A 14,404-nucleotide genomic window follows, 5' to 3' on the forward strand; every position below is an offset into this window, starting at 1 on the left:
TATGGGACACATCTAGGGCCCTGCTGCCGGGCGTAGGAGCTTGTGTCACCGGGTGTGATCGGCGTGAGGAGGAGGAGGGCGAGTCGCGGAGGAGAGAGGCAGCCGAGCAGCCAGTGCCTCTCGGCGTTGCCATCAGCTCTCTTACAACATTATTTTTTTTTTTATTTCTTACTGTTCTAAGTTGAGGTTGACACGTCAGGAGAGTCACAGTGAGGTTTTTCTCTGTAGTATCTACTTTGCCTTTATCTGCTTATTTGTCTCACTGGTCTCTGGCCTTTGGGGCATCCAGTTGAGAGCCGTGAGGACAGGTTGCCAGTGAAGACTGAGGAAAAAAAGTTGTTGGGAATCTCAGCCTTCTCTTTTCTGGTTTTTACTAGTTCACCACTGTTGAAACACTGTTCACCACTGTCCCCCATCAGGGGGGGGATACACTTTCTTTAACCTTCCTTTTCTGGTTTACATACCTGTAGAAGCCCATGTTTTTCTTTACATCCCTTGCCAAGTTCAGCTTCAGCTGCACCTTGACTTTCCTGATCTTGTCCCTACACAACCGAGCAACGTCCCTATACTCTTCCCACAACACCCATCCCTACTTACACTGCCTGTGTAGGTCCATCTTGCCTTTTAGTTTGACCAGCAGGTCTCAACTCAGCCATGCTGGTCTCTTGCCTTCCTTGCCTGATTTCTTATTCCTGGGGATTGAGATCTCTTGCACTTTCTGGAAAGCATTCTGAAAGATCTGCCAGCTCTGTTCTTCTCCATTGTCCCTGAGGGCTGTTTCCCGTGGGGTCCCACTTACTAATTCCTTGAAGAACTGAAAGTTTGCTTTCCTGAAATTTAGTCCTGACTGTGTTTCTCATCTGCCTCATACCCCTTAGGACAGCAGACAGCACTAGTGCATGATCACTGCAGCCCAGGCTGCCTTTAACTTTGATATCCCTGCAGAGTTGTGACCGTCGGGTCCCCTTGGGTAGGGCTGTCAATTTGTCAAGAAGTTGTCATCGAGACACTCGCTTAGATTACTTACAGCTTGCCATGCTACTTTTCCAACAGATGTTGGGGTGGTTGAAATCCCCCAGCAAGATGAGAGTTTGTGATCGTGATGTCTCCTGGAGCTGGATTAAGAAGACTTTGTCGATAGGCTCCACTTGACTGGGCAGCCTGTATTAGACTCCAACCACAAGACTCCCGTTGTTATCCCAGTCCCTAATTCCTACCCCTAAGATTTTGACATAAGAACAAAGAAAACAATCTTTATTTATTTCTAACAAAAAGCACTGAGTATACTGACTAGATTTTGTTCTACTTGTTGGCTTTTGATGGCCCTCCTGATTGCTCATTAGCATTGACAGTTGTCATTGTAAAAGAAAATGGGAATACCTTCCAACTCTGCCAGTGGTAGTAATGACGTGTGTGCAAAATTCCAGAGCAGTAGAAAGGCTTCCATTGATCTATAGTACAGTTTTAGGGGGCTTGGGTTTTTGTTGGTTTCATTTTGAATCTGGATAATACCTGTAATTTTAAAGTGTATTGTATATATTATGCTAAATTTTGTTTTCTGAAGTTATTTAAATGTTTTATTAGTTGTTTGCATGTTTTTTTCTGGGGGAGAAATGTGATCTCTGATTATACATAGCTAGAGGTACTCTGACTTCCTAGTAGTGATTGCTTTCAAGGGTACGAGAAATACCAGTCCATGCAAGATAACCTGTTTGTAGAACAGTTATTTAGTATTTCATTTTAATTTCTTCTTCTGTTTTGTCTTCAGTGGCCCTTTCAGAGGACAGCAACTATATATGCATGTAGCTGTCTTAAAATAACAGTAACCATGTTCAGCACCAGGATTATAATACAGTGGTTTATTTTTAATCGTTAAATTGAAATACATCTTTTTTTGTCTTTCAGATTAAAGAGCAGAAGGTCGTAGTTGATGAGCTTTCTAATTTGAAGAAGAACCGGGTAAATATTTAGAGATTTGCTTTTGACTATTTATTTAATCAAAGAAATAAGCATGGAGACAAGAGGAGAATTGTCTTTGAATTTTTTAAATACAGATTTTAATACAGATGGGATATGGTGTTTTCAGAATAATTTGTCCTCCAAATTATTTGATTATGTACACTTGAGCAGTGTAACACAGTATATTGTTGTGGGTTTTTTTCCTTTTTATGTTTTATCTGAGTTATTACACTAATATGTTTGAGTTGATCAGAAGACTTCATGAAGTATCCTTACTCACCACACGTATGTGTTTTAAAATAGCATGTGATGTCATGGGTTGATAATGAAATATTTTTGATGGTGTGACGTTAGAATGTGGGTGTTGCCAGGGCAGAACTTGTCCTTGCAGCATAAAAGTGAATGGGCATCAGCTTCTGCTGCAGCGTGGTTGCCAATTTGTTGCTTTGACTTAATGCATTGTTGGTTCTCTTTTACAGAAGGTTTATAGGCAGCAACCCAATAGCAACATATTCTTCCTTGTAGACCGAACAGAAACGCTATCGCAGTGCAAAAGTAAGTTTGCAGAGTGAAATTTGATCCAATAGCTAACTATATAAAAGCTGTATTTGTAGCTGTTAATGATTTCCAAGGTGTATTAAAATGAAAGCCTTGCAACTGTATATCAGATGCAAAGTAGACTTCAGACCCATGCTTGTTCCTTCTGGGCTGGATAAATGTGAAAGTGTTTCCACTTGCTACATGTATGTGGTAAAAGAGCAAGTGCTGAAGATGTAGAAAGAAGGAGAACATCTGCCCCATAGAGAAGCTTTTATTCTCAATGCTCTTTGCAAAGCTGTACAATGCTTTGTCCCTTAATAATAATAATTGTAAAAGTCTTAAAAGTTGCATGGGGTGAGTAGGAAGAAAATAATGATGAGTTAAACTGGGAGCTAAGCTAGAAATCTTTGGATAGTTGAAAGACTGGATCTGTGGGATTATGAAGATAGAATAATGAATGATAGAGAGTGCTGATGATAGAACAAGCATTAGAAATGTATAAATTTTAAAGTATGCATTTATTTTCTTGAATGAACAATTCTACTTTCATTTTCTTTCCTTTGATTTAAGTAAATAGTATCGACGTTTTAATTGACAGTTTACTTTTCTTATTATTACAAAAGTGTAAGTCATACTGATAATGTAGGCAATAGTTGGCCATTCCTCTAATTTTGTAGATTAAACTTATCTTAAACTTACCTACTCATAAACATACCCATTTACAAATCTGATTATCTTTGTATTTTTCTGTTACACAGATACATTAGATGAATTAAAGAAGGCACATCAAGAGTTGGAAAATTCAGAAAAGACTAAAATAAATAAATAGTTCATCTGAATTCCAGGTCACAATGTGTGGCATTTGTTGTGTTGTTACCTGGTGTACCGAGCGTGCTATTTATGATTTCTTCAACAAAGACATACTCTGCCATCTTAGAAGAAGAGGACCTGACAGTAGCAAACAACTGATAAAAACTGCATCTGATCTTCCTTACAAGTGTCTGTTTTCTGGCCATGTACTTCACTTGAGGGGACTGATAACACCTCAGCCTCTGAAAGATGCCAGTGACAATATTTTTCTTTGGAATGGAGAAATTTTCAATGGAGTGCATGTAGGAGATCTAGAGAATGACACTGAAGTCATGTTCCACCATCTTGCGTTATGCAGTAGTGAAGCAGACATCTTGTCACTCTTCTCATCACTTCGGGGTCCATGGTCTTTTATTTATTATCAAGCATCTCAACACAGTTTATGGTTTGGTAGAGATTATTTTGGTCGTCGTAGTTTGCTTTGGCAGTTCGGTAATGAGGCTGACAGTGGTTTTTGTCTCACATCTGTAAGTGTTTATTCCAAATCAGGTAACGAGTGGCAGGAAGTCCCAGCATCTGGAATATTCAAAATCGATCTCAAAGCCTGTGCAACAACTAAATCTTTGTCTTTAACTTTGTTTCCATGGAAGTACAGCTGCACAGAGAAGGCAGTAGAACCAATATTTAGTAATGTTCTGGACCATGTTTCAAAAGACTTACCGAACCACATACTTCTTGTGATGAATGAATCAAAACTGTGTCTCAGAGCACCAGTTATCCCCTTAAACAAAACAATTGCTGAAGCTTCAGATGGATGTCGAAGCACTAATGTTAGCAACAATATACATAAGGTTTCTGTAGAAAGCCTTCAAGGATTTCTTGCAGAGGAGTGCAAGAAAAAATTAGTCCATCAGTTTATTGATGTTTTAAGTGAAGCAGTGAAGAGACGAGTTTTATCTCTCTTTAGAGATGAAGATCAGGAAACAAGAGCAATTCCAAGCATGTCTAATAGGAAAGCACATGTTGCAGTGCTCTTTTCTGGTGGCATTGATTCTATGGTTATCGCAGCCCTTGCTGATAAACATGTGCCTTTAGGGGAACCAATTGATCTTCTCAATGTAGCTTTCATGATAAAAGAACACATCAAGCAAAAGGGTACCACTAAAAAACATACCGACCAGGAAGTACAGCTTGATTTGCTTTGTCAAGAAAGTTGTAAAGATCTTGATGCTAAAGCTGGTGCTCATTTATCTTGCTTTGATGTTCCAGACAGAATCACTGGTAGGGTGGGACTGAAGGAATTAGAAGCCATTAATCCTTCAAGAACATGGAACTTTGTGGAAATCAATGTTACACTAGAGGAATTGAAAAAAATGAGACTACAATGCATTAATCACTTAGTTTATCCCCTGGATACAGTCTTGGATGACAGCATTGGCTGTGCAATTTGGTTTGCTTCCAGAGGAGAGGGTTTTATTAGTAACCAGGGAGAGCTGAAACCATATAAAAGTCCTGCAAAGGTACTGTTTGTTTTCTGCCTTATATTTGACCTGTGAATGTAAACAAAGTTATTTTGTTTCAGAAATCAGCAAGGGTGTTTAATATTCATAAGACTTCTGAAATTCAGTGGCAGACTATAGAACAGTTCCATACTGAATCCTTGTGTAACTCAGGAGTTAAAACTGCATTCAGTTCTTTTGTCATGTAATATGTATGTCTTTTTATTAAGCTGGAATAAGCAATAGTGTGAGTAGGAAATGGCATTCATCTCTCAGCTTTGGTGTTTCAACTCCTGTAGTAACTGCTACTCAATCCAAACTGAATAGGTTGACAAATTTAGAGATAAACATTAACAAAGCATTCAGTAATACTGTTTTGTGCCAACATCCCAATGGCTATACAATTACTAGCTTGTTACTTAGGCAGTGACAAAATAATAATAATGGCAGAAAAGGTGACTACTTGGAATCTTTTATAATTGGAGTCTGATTGAGTGATAGAACTACAAAAAAGTAGTTCTTTCTTTTCTGTAACTTATTTTCATCTATGTAGTTTAAAGTAAAATCTTACTAGTAACTAAATTATTTTATGGGGAATTTGATTCTTCTCACTTCCCAATTCCTGGTGGTTTGTGTTGGGAAGAATAAACTGTTTAATTTCAGGAGTTTGCAGTTCCCTGCTGCCTTTGCTTTTTGAGGCTTCAGTCAATTGCTAGATCTTAAAACCCCAGAAAAAAACACCAACAAAAACACCAACAATCACAACAGTTTGTGTAAAAACTACTGTAGAACACGGGTTAGCTGACTGATGTACTGAAGGCTGTGCATCTTAGGTTTACAAAATATACAAATTCATCTGGGGTTCTGAGTATGTTGAAATTGGTTATGAGTTAATAAAACATGAAGCCAAATCGTCATTCTCTCATCAGTTACTTACTGCTGTGCACAGGTCAAAAATGAATTGACCACGAGCTGGTGTCAGATTAGTAAAACACACATGACTGTTTACATTAAGAGACTTTCACTTTTTACAGGAATTGCTGTTGAAGGCACAGTAGTGAACCAGATGTATTAGCGTTTTTCTCCTGATAATACTTTATGTGCTTATTGAATAGACAGAATAAGATGGCAAATTTTTATTCCTTGTAATGCAGTTACTAGTAGCTGGTAAATCAATAATGATTTGGATGTACATTCAGATGAGCATTTAGAACCTACAACATATTGTGTAATCTGCAGCAGCAGGTTTTTTTTTTCCATAAAGGCTGGTGCTTAACATGTGCTGTTCATTGTACTAGAAACTAACAAAGACATTGTTCAAACACACTGGAGTATTTGTGATGGGCACAACATAATTTTGGTGCTTTTTCCTTACCTCAGGAGAAATGTTTGTATGTACTTCTAGGTCTGATTGTGAACCTACTGCAGGTTTCCAGAGACTTTATTGTGAATTTCAGACTTTACTGGGAACTGTTTCAGGCTCTGTAAATGTATAAGGCACATCCCATCATGATAGGTAATATGTTGCGATGATGTGTAAAAGTTATTTTCCTTAAGATAGAGTTAAACTTTTAAAATCTGTTACATATTTTCAGCTTGTGTAGATATTAAGAAAGATTTCTTTTGCTGTTTCCTTAGGTTGTGCTTACAGGAATTGGAGCAGATGAACAGCTTGCTGGGTATTCTCGACATCGTGTTTGCTTCAAAAAATACGGCTTGGAGGGGCTGAATAAAGAACTTGAAATGGAGTTAGATCGCATTTCTTCTAGAAATCTTGGTAGAGATGACAGGATTATTGGTGATCACGGAAAAGAAGCCAGGTATTGTTTTAACATGAAACAAAACTGGTTTTGCTGGTTAGATTCTGCTTTTAACACTCCCAATAAAAAGCTTAATAGACACTTCTCTGCATTTTGTTGTCTCTGAAGTTCTGCTGCAGTTTTGTTCATGTGTACCGTGTTGTGGGATTTATCTGGTTTTGTTTTTTAAAAAGTAGTCTGCAGCACTGCAAAGAGTTACTTAAGGAAATTTAGCAACTTGACCATTCAGTTTCCATCTGGAAGTTTTAAAAAGCAGCAACGGGAGTTGAAATAGTAAAAATTAAGTTTGTTTTATAATTTTAAGTGGAACAGTCCTCTGTGAAGTGTTCTCGTATGGTCATTTGGGGAGTGACTTTGGAGAATGACAGCATAACAAAAGGCATGTATTCCTGTCCATGCAATAAAGGCATGATCAATATCCACTGCATTTCCTAGTGATTAAGTCAAAATAGCTGAAAAAAAACTTTGTGGGGTTTTTTCCCCCATGGTACTACTGACTTGCAAAAATTTCCTTGGGTGATGTCCGGTATTAGAGGCTGCTACTGAAAGACATGTCTTTCCATGTGGTCTTTGTGCCATTGATTTTCCAAATCTGTTCTTACTTACACATTTTCAGTTCAGCAGTTGCAGAGGTGGACAGGCTATGGTGTTAATCACACTTGTGATTAGATATGAATGCATGGAATTTGGAATGTCATCAGACTGTGTTGTGTATTTTTGTTTCCAAGTCACATGGTAGTTTCATACAGCATTTTTAAATACTTAGAAGTGACCTTGAAAAGTGTCACTTTAAAATTTGTCTTGCTCTTCCACTGTATTTTCTGATTTTCTTCGTAACTTTTGTTTTGTATAAACCAGACATTTCTGATGCTTGTTCTTACTTTTTTCTTTGCTTGAGTTTTGAAAGCATGATATATTATGTTTTCTTTCTCCAAGACTGGAAATGTTTTGGAGACCAGCCTCAGTACTGTAAAACTGACAAGTAAGGTGCATCTGTATCAGGAATTGACCAAACTGAAGTAGTAAAGTATGTAGTAAAGGTGAAAATTAAGACTATTTATTTGAAGGGTCTTTCCTCATGTATATCTTTCCTTCAGGTTTCCTTTTCTTGACGAAGAGGTTGTTTCATTCCTCAATTCTCTGCCCATCTCAGAAAAAGCTGACTTGACTTTACCTCGAGGAATTGGTGAGAAACTGATCCTGCGCCTTGCTGCCAAGGAGTTGGGTCTTGCAGCATCCACCGTTTTGCCAAAAAGGGCTGTACAGTTTGGATCTCGGATTGCAAAACTAGAGAGCAAGAGTGAAAAAGCATCTGACACATGCAGCAGACTGAAGTCATTTTCAGTAGACAAACTATAAAGCTACACCTTGATGTTGCATTTATTCTGTTTGCAAATTCAGTAAATCTTTGGGGTTTTCTTAGGATGCTTGGTCTCAGTTTTTTTTACAAAGTTGGTCATTATTAATAATCCTCGAAGTAATACATGTACATGTGTTCTCAAAGTAGACACTCACTGTGAATGCATCCTTGGGAGAGGAGGGAGCAGTGGGCTCTGGGGAAGAGAGAACAGCCAGAGATTGGCTTTTCCACCCTTCTTCAATGTCACAAAAAGTATATTAAATCTGTCACATACACAGAATTCAGTACAGTAGAAGAGGGCTGGTTTTGCATCTGTGCTTAAGAGAGGGTTCAGGTTGTTTATGCAGTTAGAATGGAGGGCACCATGAAGAGCTGGCCTGGATTGTCAGAGCCAGAAAGAGCAGAGGGTCTCAGGCCTTGTTGCCTATTGGAGATCTGCCCTCCAAGCATCATGTTTGCCCTTTCGTTACTTGAGCAGCAGACACCTGCACACACCCTGGGGGTTTTGGGGCTGTGCTGTGCAGCCTCCAGTTCTGCAGGCCTGGGTTGGTTGGTGGTCCCCAGACTGGGCTTCCCTCTGCTCCCAGGGAAACTGGGAAGCTCCCTGCAGCCTGTTCTTTGTCCCTCATTAGCTCTTCCCCTAGCTTGCTTCCCCTCACTTTTGCATTAGCTCTGCTACTTTTACTTCTGTAGTTGCAAAGCATCCACTGCATATATCAACAAAGATCACTTCTAATCTACCTCATTATTCCTGGTGGCTCTTTTACTGATTTTTTTGTTGTTTTGGGTTTTTTTTCACCCATAGACTTCCTTATTTCTAAGTAGGTTTTCAGAAGCATTAGCAGCTGCTTTTAAAACTGTATAAGCTACAATTTCACCACTTCCTTTTGTGCTTTCAATTTTCAGCCATAAACAAAAAAACTTGTACAGATGGAAACATTGAAGCAAACCTGTCAAGACTTTGTGTGCTGTATTATCACTGTTCATTAATTCATTATTTTTTTTTAAAAATAACCATTTTTGCTATGGAAACTCTCAAACTCTCCTGCTCGCTTTCTCTAACTTTTCTGTCATAGGAGGTGTGTTGTTTGGTTTTTTTTAGATTTAGTGTAAATTATAAACCTTACATTAATTATATATTGTTAAATTATAATATGGTACTATAAATATATAAGCTTATTATAAATTGAAAGTGTAAACATTGGAGACACTGATTTTTATAAATTTTTTTTTATTAAACAGTGCAATATTATTATTTAATACCTAGAAATCTTAGACATTTGTGGAACAGTAACTGGAATAATTTTAGTGATATCATACAGCATTTTTTTCTCTGACATGATTTTTCAAAACTTGCGAGCCCTGTATTGTCAGTAAGTGTAACAGCACTGAAAGAGTTATTAGTGAACCATTTATAGTGGCATTCACTTTACTACATTGCTTTTTAAGGTGCCAACCATCGAATCTTCTTTTTTAGTTTTGGCACTCTGATGGAATCTTCTTCAACTCTCTTTGAAATATCAATTCCAAGGGGAGCTCTAGAAAATAAAAATGATGCCTTTTAAAAAAAATAAATAACTGCTGTATCACAGATATGCTGATTCACAAACCCTTCTTTACACTGAGCGGGGGAGTCAGTATTTTTCCATCTGAAGCTGTACCTAGAAACATCTTCACATTGAGGAAATGTTTGCATAGTTATGATTCCAAAGTCATCTTTTGGGCTTGTTGTTTTACTTAGATTAGTTGACAATCCATTTTACTTCTCACTGATGAATGCAAGACACACTAGAGATTCACAGGTATTGAAGAATGTATAGTCTAGTTAGCATTTTATTCACTGAGACACATCAAGCAAGTTATTTTTGAAGGAGAGTTATTTTTCTCATTTTTCATGTGGAAAAGTCTGTTTTCCTGGAAGTGGAAAGGGGAAAAACCTGAAAAATATTTCAAGTTTAAGACCAGCACATACTTGTGAAATAACTACAACTTACTTTGGCCTTGAGCCTAGGATGTACTTAAATCCAAAGAACATGTCTTACCTAACAAGTCATTTAAAAAAATCAGTATTTATCAGTAAAAACAAACAATCAAATGTTTTATGTCAAATTCTTTTTTTAAATTGATTGCTCGTTACGGATAGAGAGTTCAACTTCGACCATTTTGACTTATGTCTCCAGTAACTGAGAAGCTAGGGGCAGTGTACTACAACTTAACTTGCTCCAGTTTTCTCATACCTCAATGGTAACAGGAAAATACATAGAACTGTTATGATGTATGGTAATTGAAGTTTGTGACCCAAAACAAACAAACGCCAGACACCTTATCTGTGTTTGACAACTACACTGAAAAGGAAGTGCTAGTAACTTTTAAAGCTCCTGTGTCCTGCAAAAACACTCCTCATCAGCTTCTGCTACTCTTGTGAGTCTGCAGCTCCTTCCACTGTCACTGACAGTGGTGACTAAGTGAAGAAACAGACTCGTGAACAAGATGAGTCACTCACTTTGGTTGATAGCGGATGCCGTCAGTGTCACGTAAAACGCCAACTCCTGCACGTAACCTCTCAATGCCATTCCTAAGCAAGAAAGCAATCATGTAAAATCCCATGTCATAACCATCTGAATACCAGTATGTGCTTCAGTGACCATAAGCAAAAGTACTTTACTCTGATGTCAACTTTTGCAGAACACTGTAGAAACACATGAAAGAGAAACAAGTCTTACCATGCGATCATCACACCATTATCAGTACACAGTCTTGGAGGAGGACACAGAAAAGCAAAATCATTTACATCTGCCAAAGCCTGCAGACCTCTTCGGATATACTGATTGCTTGCAACTCCTCCCGATACAACCTGCAAGCAGTTTCAAAAGAAAAAAAGGTAAAAGTACTGATGAGTCTCGCTGAAGCCTATTTACAAAGGTATCAGATGAAGTTCTGAATACAGCAGTAAATTTAACATCCTATTTACAAAGGTTATCAGATGAAGTTCTGAATACAGCAGTAAATAATGTGTTCAAAGATTAAAATATATATTTGAAGATGAAAACGTATCAGAAAAGACCATTCTAAGTGAGCTTATTTTGTTAGAAGAGATTCTGGAAGGGAAGCATGTTCTAACTACAACAGCTGTCAAGTACTGGGGAGCACTAGGTCAAATTATGTGGCCTAAATTGTTGTAGAAAGTCAGATTAGATGGTAAGAAAACTCTTTAAACCAAACTATGAGAGACTTTATTGTAAATAGTAATAAAACTGTTAAAATACCAGGATTATTGTAATAATTTAATTCATGCTGACATGCTCACCTGTTAAGGGAGCAAGTACAAGGCACCTGCATCTTGAAATGGTGTTATACAATCAAATTTTAAAAGGAAAACAATAATGTGTACCCACCAAAGTTGCACTTTTGGATGGCAATATGCCATTTTTTATGCAGAACAGCATGGCTCGATATGTCCTCTGGATGATGTGCACAGCCACTGCATGCTGCGCAGCAGCAGCAATGTCCTGAGCACAGGACAGGATCTCCCCTTCTTCAATACCTACAAAAACGTATCATCACGTGGGCCTTCGTGAGGTAGTGTCAAAAATACAGTTTCTACCTGACTTTGTTTAAAAATACCTTCTTCTCGCTCTTTTTGCACGATGGCTTTATTGACAAGGTTCTGCAGGCCAGAGAAAGAGAAAAGGCAGTTGCGATGCTGCTGCATGGGAAGCGGGAAGGAGAGCTGCTGCCAGCTGCCCCCCCGAGCCAGGTGCTCGATGGCCTTCCCCCCAGCCATGCTCTGGCACTCCGGGTGCTTCCTCAGAGAGAGTCGTCTTGCTACCTAAGGGGGGGATAAACCACAGACTTGGAATGGAGAGTGAAATTCATGCCTCCTGTAACTGCATCGCTTTCTTGTAGCCCATGGAGTATAATTAGACACCACCAAATCCGATCCAATGTGCAGTTATGAAGAGGGCATAATAAGAACAAGACATAGGCTGCCTGGATTTTTTTTCCTCTCTTTTTGTTTTTTTTCTGGAGTAAGTAGAATGGAATTCTGGAACAATCTGGGCAAACAGATTTTGCAGGGTTGGTTAATTACCCAGTTTTTCTGCTATAGGAAACACACGCAGACTGCCATACTGCATTACCAGATAAACAGGAGCAAAGCTGGTTTTAACTTTCAACAAAATCCCCTTCCTGACTCCACTCACTTCCCCACTGTGTTATTTAACACATGCAAACACTGTTTAAAAATTCTGCTTGTGTGTAAGAACAAAGCTCTTAAGTGATGAATTTTACAGAAAGTACTCATTGACCCAGAAAACTTAAGATTCTCAAAGCCAAATGAGGCTTTTCAAACTATAAAAAACAATAATGGTAAGAAATGTTTTAGTACGTATTGTTTTAAACCTGACAGCATCCTTTAAAATATCACTCTCAGTCTTCTCAAATTCCTGGGTGTCAATGAAACACCAGTCTTGGTTATGTTGTCCATTTGCTAAAAATACAATTATGTTACATATGTTACAACAGATGCTATGCACAGGTTTTTAACAGCCTCGTGTCTTAAATTTATTTAAGAATGCAAAAAAAAGTGAAGTAGAGCTCAGATTGCACTGTTCTCAGGCTGGTAATACTACCATTATTGTAGTGTAACTGCAATAAAAGTAAAAAAAATAAAGAGATTAACTTATGTAAGAAAATATTACCTTATCCAGCATGTCACCTGGTGCTATATCTATGGACTGTCCAAGCAGAAGGAAATCTGAAACTCCCTGAGCTACTGCCAAGATGCAGTGGCCTCCAGACAGCAGAAGAACTAAGAAGGGAAATTCCAGGTGCTGTGTCAGCCTGACGGTCAGTGCGTGAGCCTCCATGTGGTGAATGGGAATGAAGGGCTTCTGGTACCTGCTCACCAAGTTCAAGCTGTACTGCAGCCCCACCTCCAGGCTCAGGGCAAGACCTGGTTTAACTGTAGTTGCAATAGCTGCAAGTTGATGCACAGAAACTCCACTGACACTAAGAGCCTCTTCTACGACTTGCTTGATGTTTTCTCTGTGCAGTTGCTGTGCCACCACAGGAATTATTCCACCTGCTCTAATAAAAACAAACAATTACAATATATTTTTATTTCCTGACAGACAGAAAGGCATACAAATAGATTTTGAACACCTCTTAACCTCGCCATATCCTCAGCACATTTTTAAATGCTGTGTAAAGGGCATCTGTACACTGAAGAGAGCTGAATTATCACTGTGAAGTCAGAAAAGCATTTATCAGGCCTTTTTTTGGTACACATACTTCTTAAATGCATCTGAACACTGCTCCAAAACAATGTCTGTAACTTAATATTCAGAGTGCCTCACTTGCCAGTTCATGTACTTGGCCAACAATGCCTGTAATTTTCCCTTAAAATAATTCAGACATCAGGTGGTTTTGCCAGTAAAAAATATTTCATCTTTAATTCAACCTAGGTAAGTAATCTGCCTCTTTTTTTAAAGGAAATACTGGAGAAAATGCATTTTTTAAAGAAAGTAGTTAAACGTACAGCATTTCTTTCTTTGCCCTTAGTAGTTATCTCCAGCAGAATGTGGTGTTGCCCAAAAGACAGGCCTTTACACCCACCCACTCCTTAACGAGTTTTCTGGAGACAAGACTTTTATACAGATACTATAACAAAATAATCACGACTAAGGTGAAAGCCCTGAGAGAAGGATATTCTTACTGTAAGTGGATTTCCTTCTGACAGTGCAGTGCTTCTCCCAGAACACGGCCAGCATCGTCCACCACAGCAGCCCCTGTGTCATCACAGCTCGTCTCTATCCCCAGAACCAGTTTCCCAAGGTGCTGTTTCCCAGAGCGAGCAGGGCTGCTCCTCAGCCACGCTGTCTGCCTGTGCCTCACTGATTTCAGAAGCCTTCTGGCCATGCTGTTCATGGCTTAAAATCCACCGGGTAGTTGCAGCTAAAAAAGAACTGTACGGTTTATTATTACTGGAGGGTTTTTAAGCACATGCTCTGGTTAGATCTCCTGAAGGGGGGGGCATTACGTTTAAAGGTATGAATGACCACATGTCCTTACAAGAGGAAATGGCCTCAAGTTGTGCCAGGGGAGGGTTAGGTTGGGCGTTAGGAAACATTCCTTCACTGCAGGGTTGCCAGGCACTGGAACAGGCCGCTCAGGGCCGCGGGGAGCCCCGGCCCGGAGGGATTCAGGGGAGCAGACGCGGTGTGAGGGACACGGTTTAGCGGTGGATTTGGCAGCGCTGGCTCAACGGCTGGACTCGATGATCTTAGGGGTGTTTTCCAACCCAAAGGATCCCATGATTCTACGACATTTAACGCTATAAGAAAAACCCCAAAACTCCAGCGCTGGGAGCTGTTTTACCTCACGCTGTAGGGCAGCCCCTCAGCCCCGCTCGCTCC

General features: G+C 39.1%; 2 protein-coding genes across 2 annotated transcripts; one reads left to right on the forward strand and one right to left on the reverse strand.

Moving 5' to 3' along the window:
• Positions 1-1,904: 1,904 nt before the first annotated feature.
• Positions 1,905-8,051, forward strand: ASNSD1 (asparagine synthetase domain containing 1). Its single transcript, XM_009995233.1, has 5 exons — positions 1,905-1,959; positions 2,439-2,514; positions 3,258-4,829; positions 6,447-6,628; positions 7,726-8,051. Exons 3-5 carry the CDS (start codon positions 3,351-3,353, stop codon positions 7,985-7,987), a joined length of 1,923 nt encoding a protein of 640 aa, XP_009993535.1. The 5' UTR covers positions 1,905-1,959; positions 2,439-2,514; positions 3,258-3,350; the 3' UTR covers positions 7,988-8,051.
• Positions 8,052-9,432: 1,381 nt separating this feature from the next.
• OSGEPL1 (O-sialoglycoprotein endopeptidase-like 1) lies at positions 9,433-13,916 on the reverse strand. The gene is made up of 7 exons (XM_009995252.1): positions 13,705-13,916; positions 12,689-13,076; positions 11,613-11,817; positions 11,384-11,532; positions 10,712-10,842; positions 10,492-10,563; positions 9,433-9,526 (listed from the first exon to the last, which is right to left on the reverse strand). The coding sequence occupies exons 1-7, from the start codon at positions 13,914-13,916 to the stop codon at positions 9,433-9,435; spliced, it is 1,251 nt and encodes a 416-aa protein (XP_009993554.1).
• Between the last annotated feature and the right edge of the window lie 488 nt (positions 13,917-14,404).

Source organism: Chaetura pelagica, unplaced genomic scaffold (genome assembly GCF_000747805.2).
Source record: "Chaetura pelagica isolate M959 unplaced genomic scaffold, ChaPel_1.0 scaffold33, whole genome shotgun sequence".
Lineage (NCBI taxonomy): Eukaryota > Metazoa > Chordata > Aves > Apodiformes > Apodidae > Chaetura > Chaetura pelagica.

Excerpts from the sequence above, each read along its gene's own strand:
- ASNSD1 (XM_009995233.1), top strand. The coding sequence starts at position 3,351 with ATGTGTGGCATTTGTTGTGTTGTTACCTGGTGTACCGAGCGTGCTATT. Across the intron at positions 4,830-6,446 it reads CATATAAAAGTCCTGCAAAG|GTTGTGCTTACAGGAATTGG; the intron begins GTACTGTTTGTT and ends CTGTTTCCTTAG. Across the intron at positions 6,629-7,725 it reads GATCACGGAAAAGAAGCCAG|GTTTCCTTTTCTTGACGAAG; the intron begins GTATTGTTTTAA and ends TCTTTCCTTCAG.
- OSGEPL1 (XM_009995252.1), bottom strand. The coding sequence starts at position 13,916 with ATGAACAGCATGGCCAGAAGGCTTCTGAAATCAGTGAGGCACAGGCAG. Across the intron at positions 13,077-13,704 it reads CAGAAGGAAATCCACTTACA|AGCAGGTGGAATAATTCCTG; the intron begins GTAAGAATATCC and ends TGTTTTTATTAG. Across the intron at positions 10,564-10,711 it reads AATGGTGTGATGATCGCATG|GAATGGCATTGAGAGGTTAC; the intron begins GTAAGACTTGTT and ends TTTCTTGCTTAG.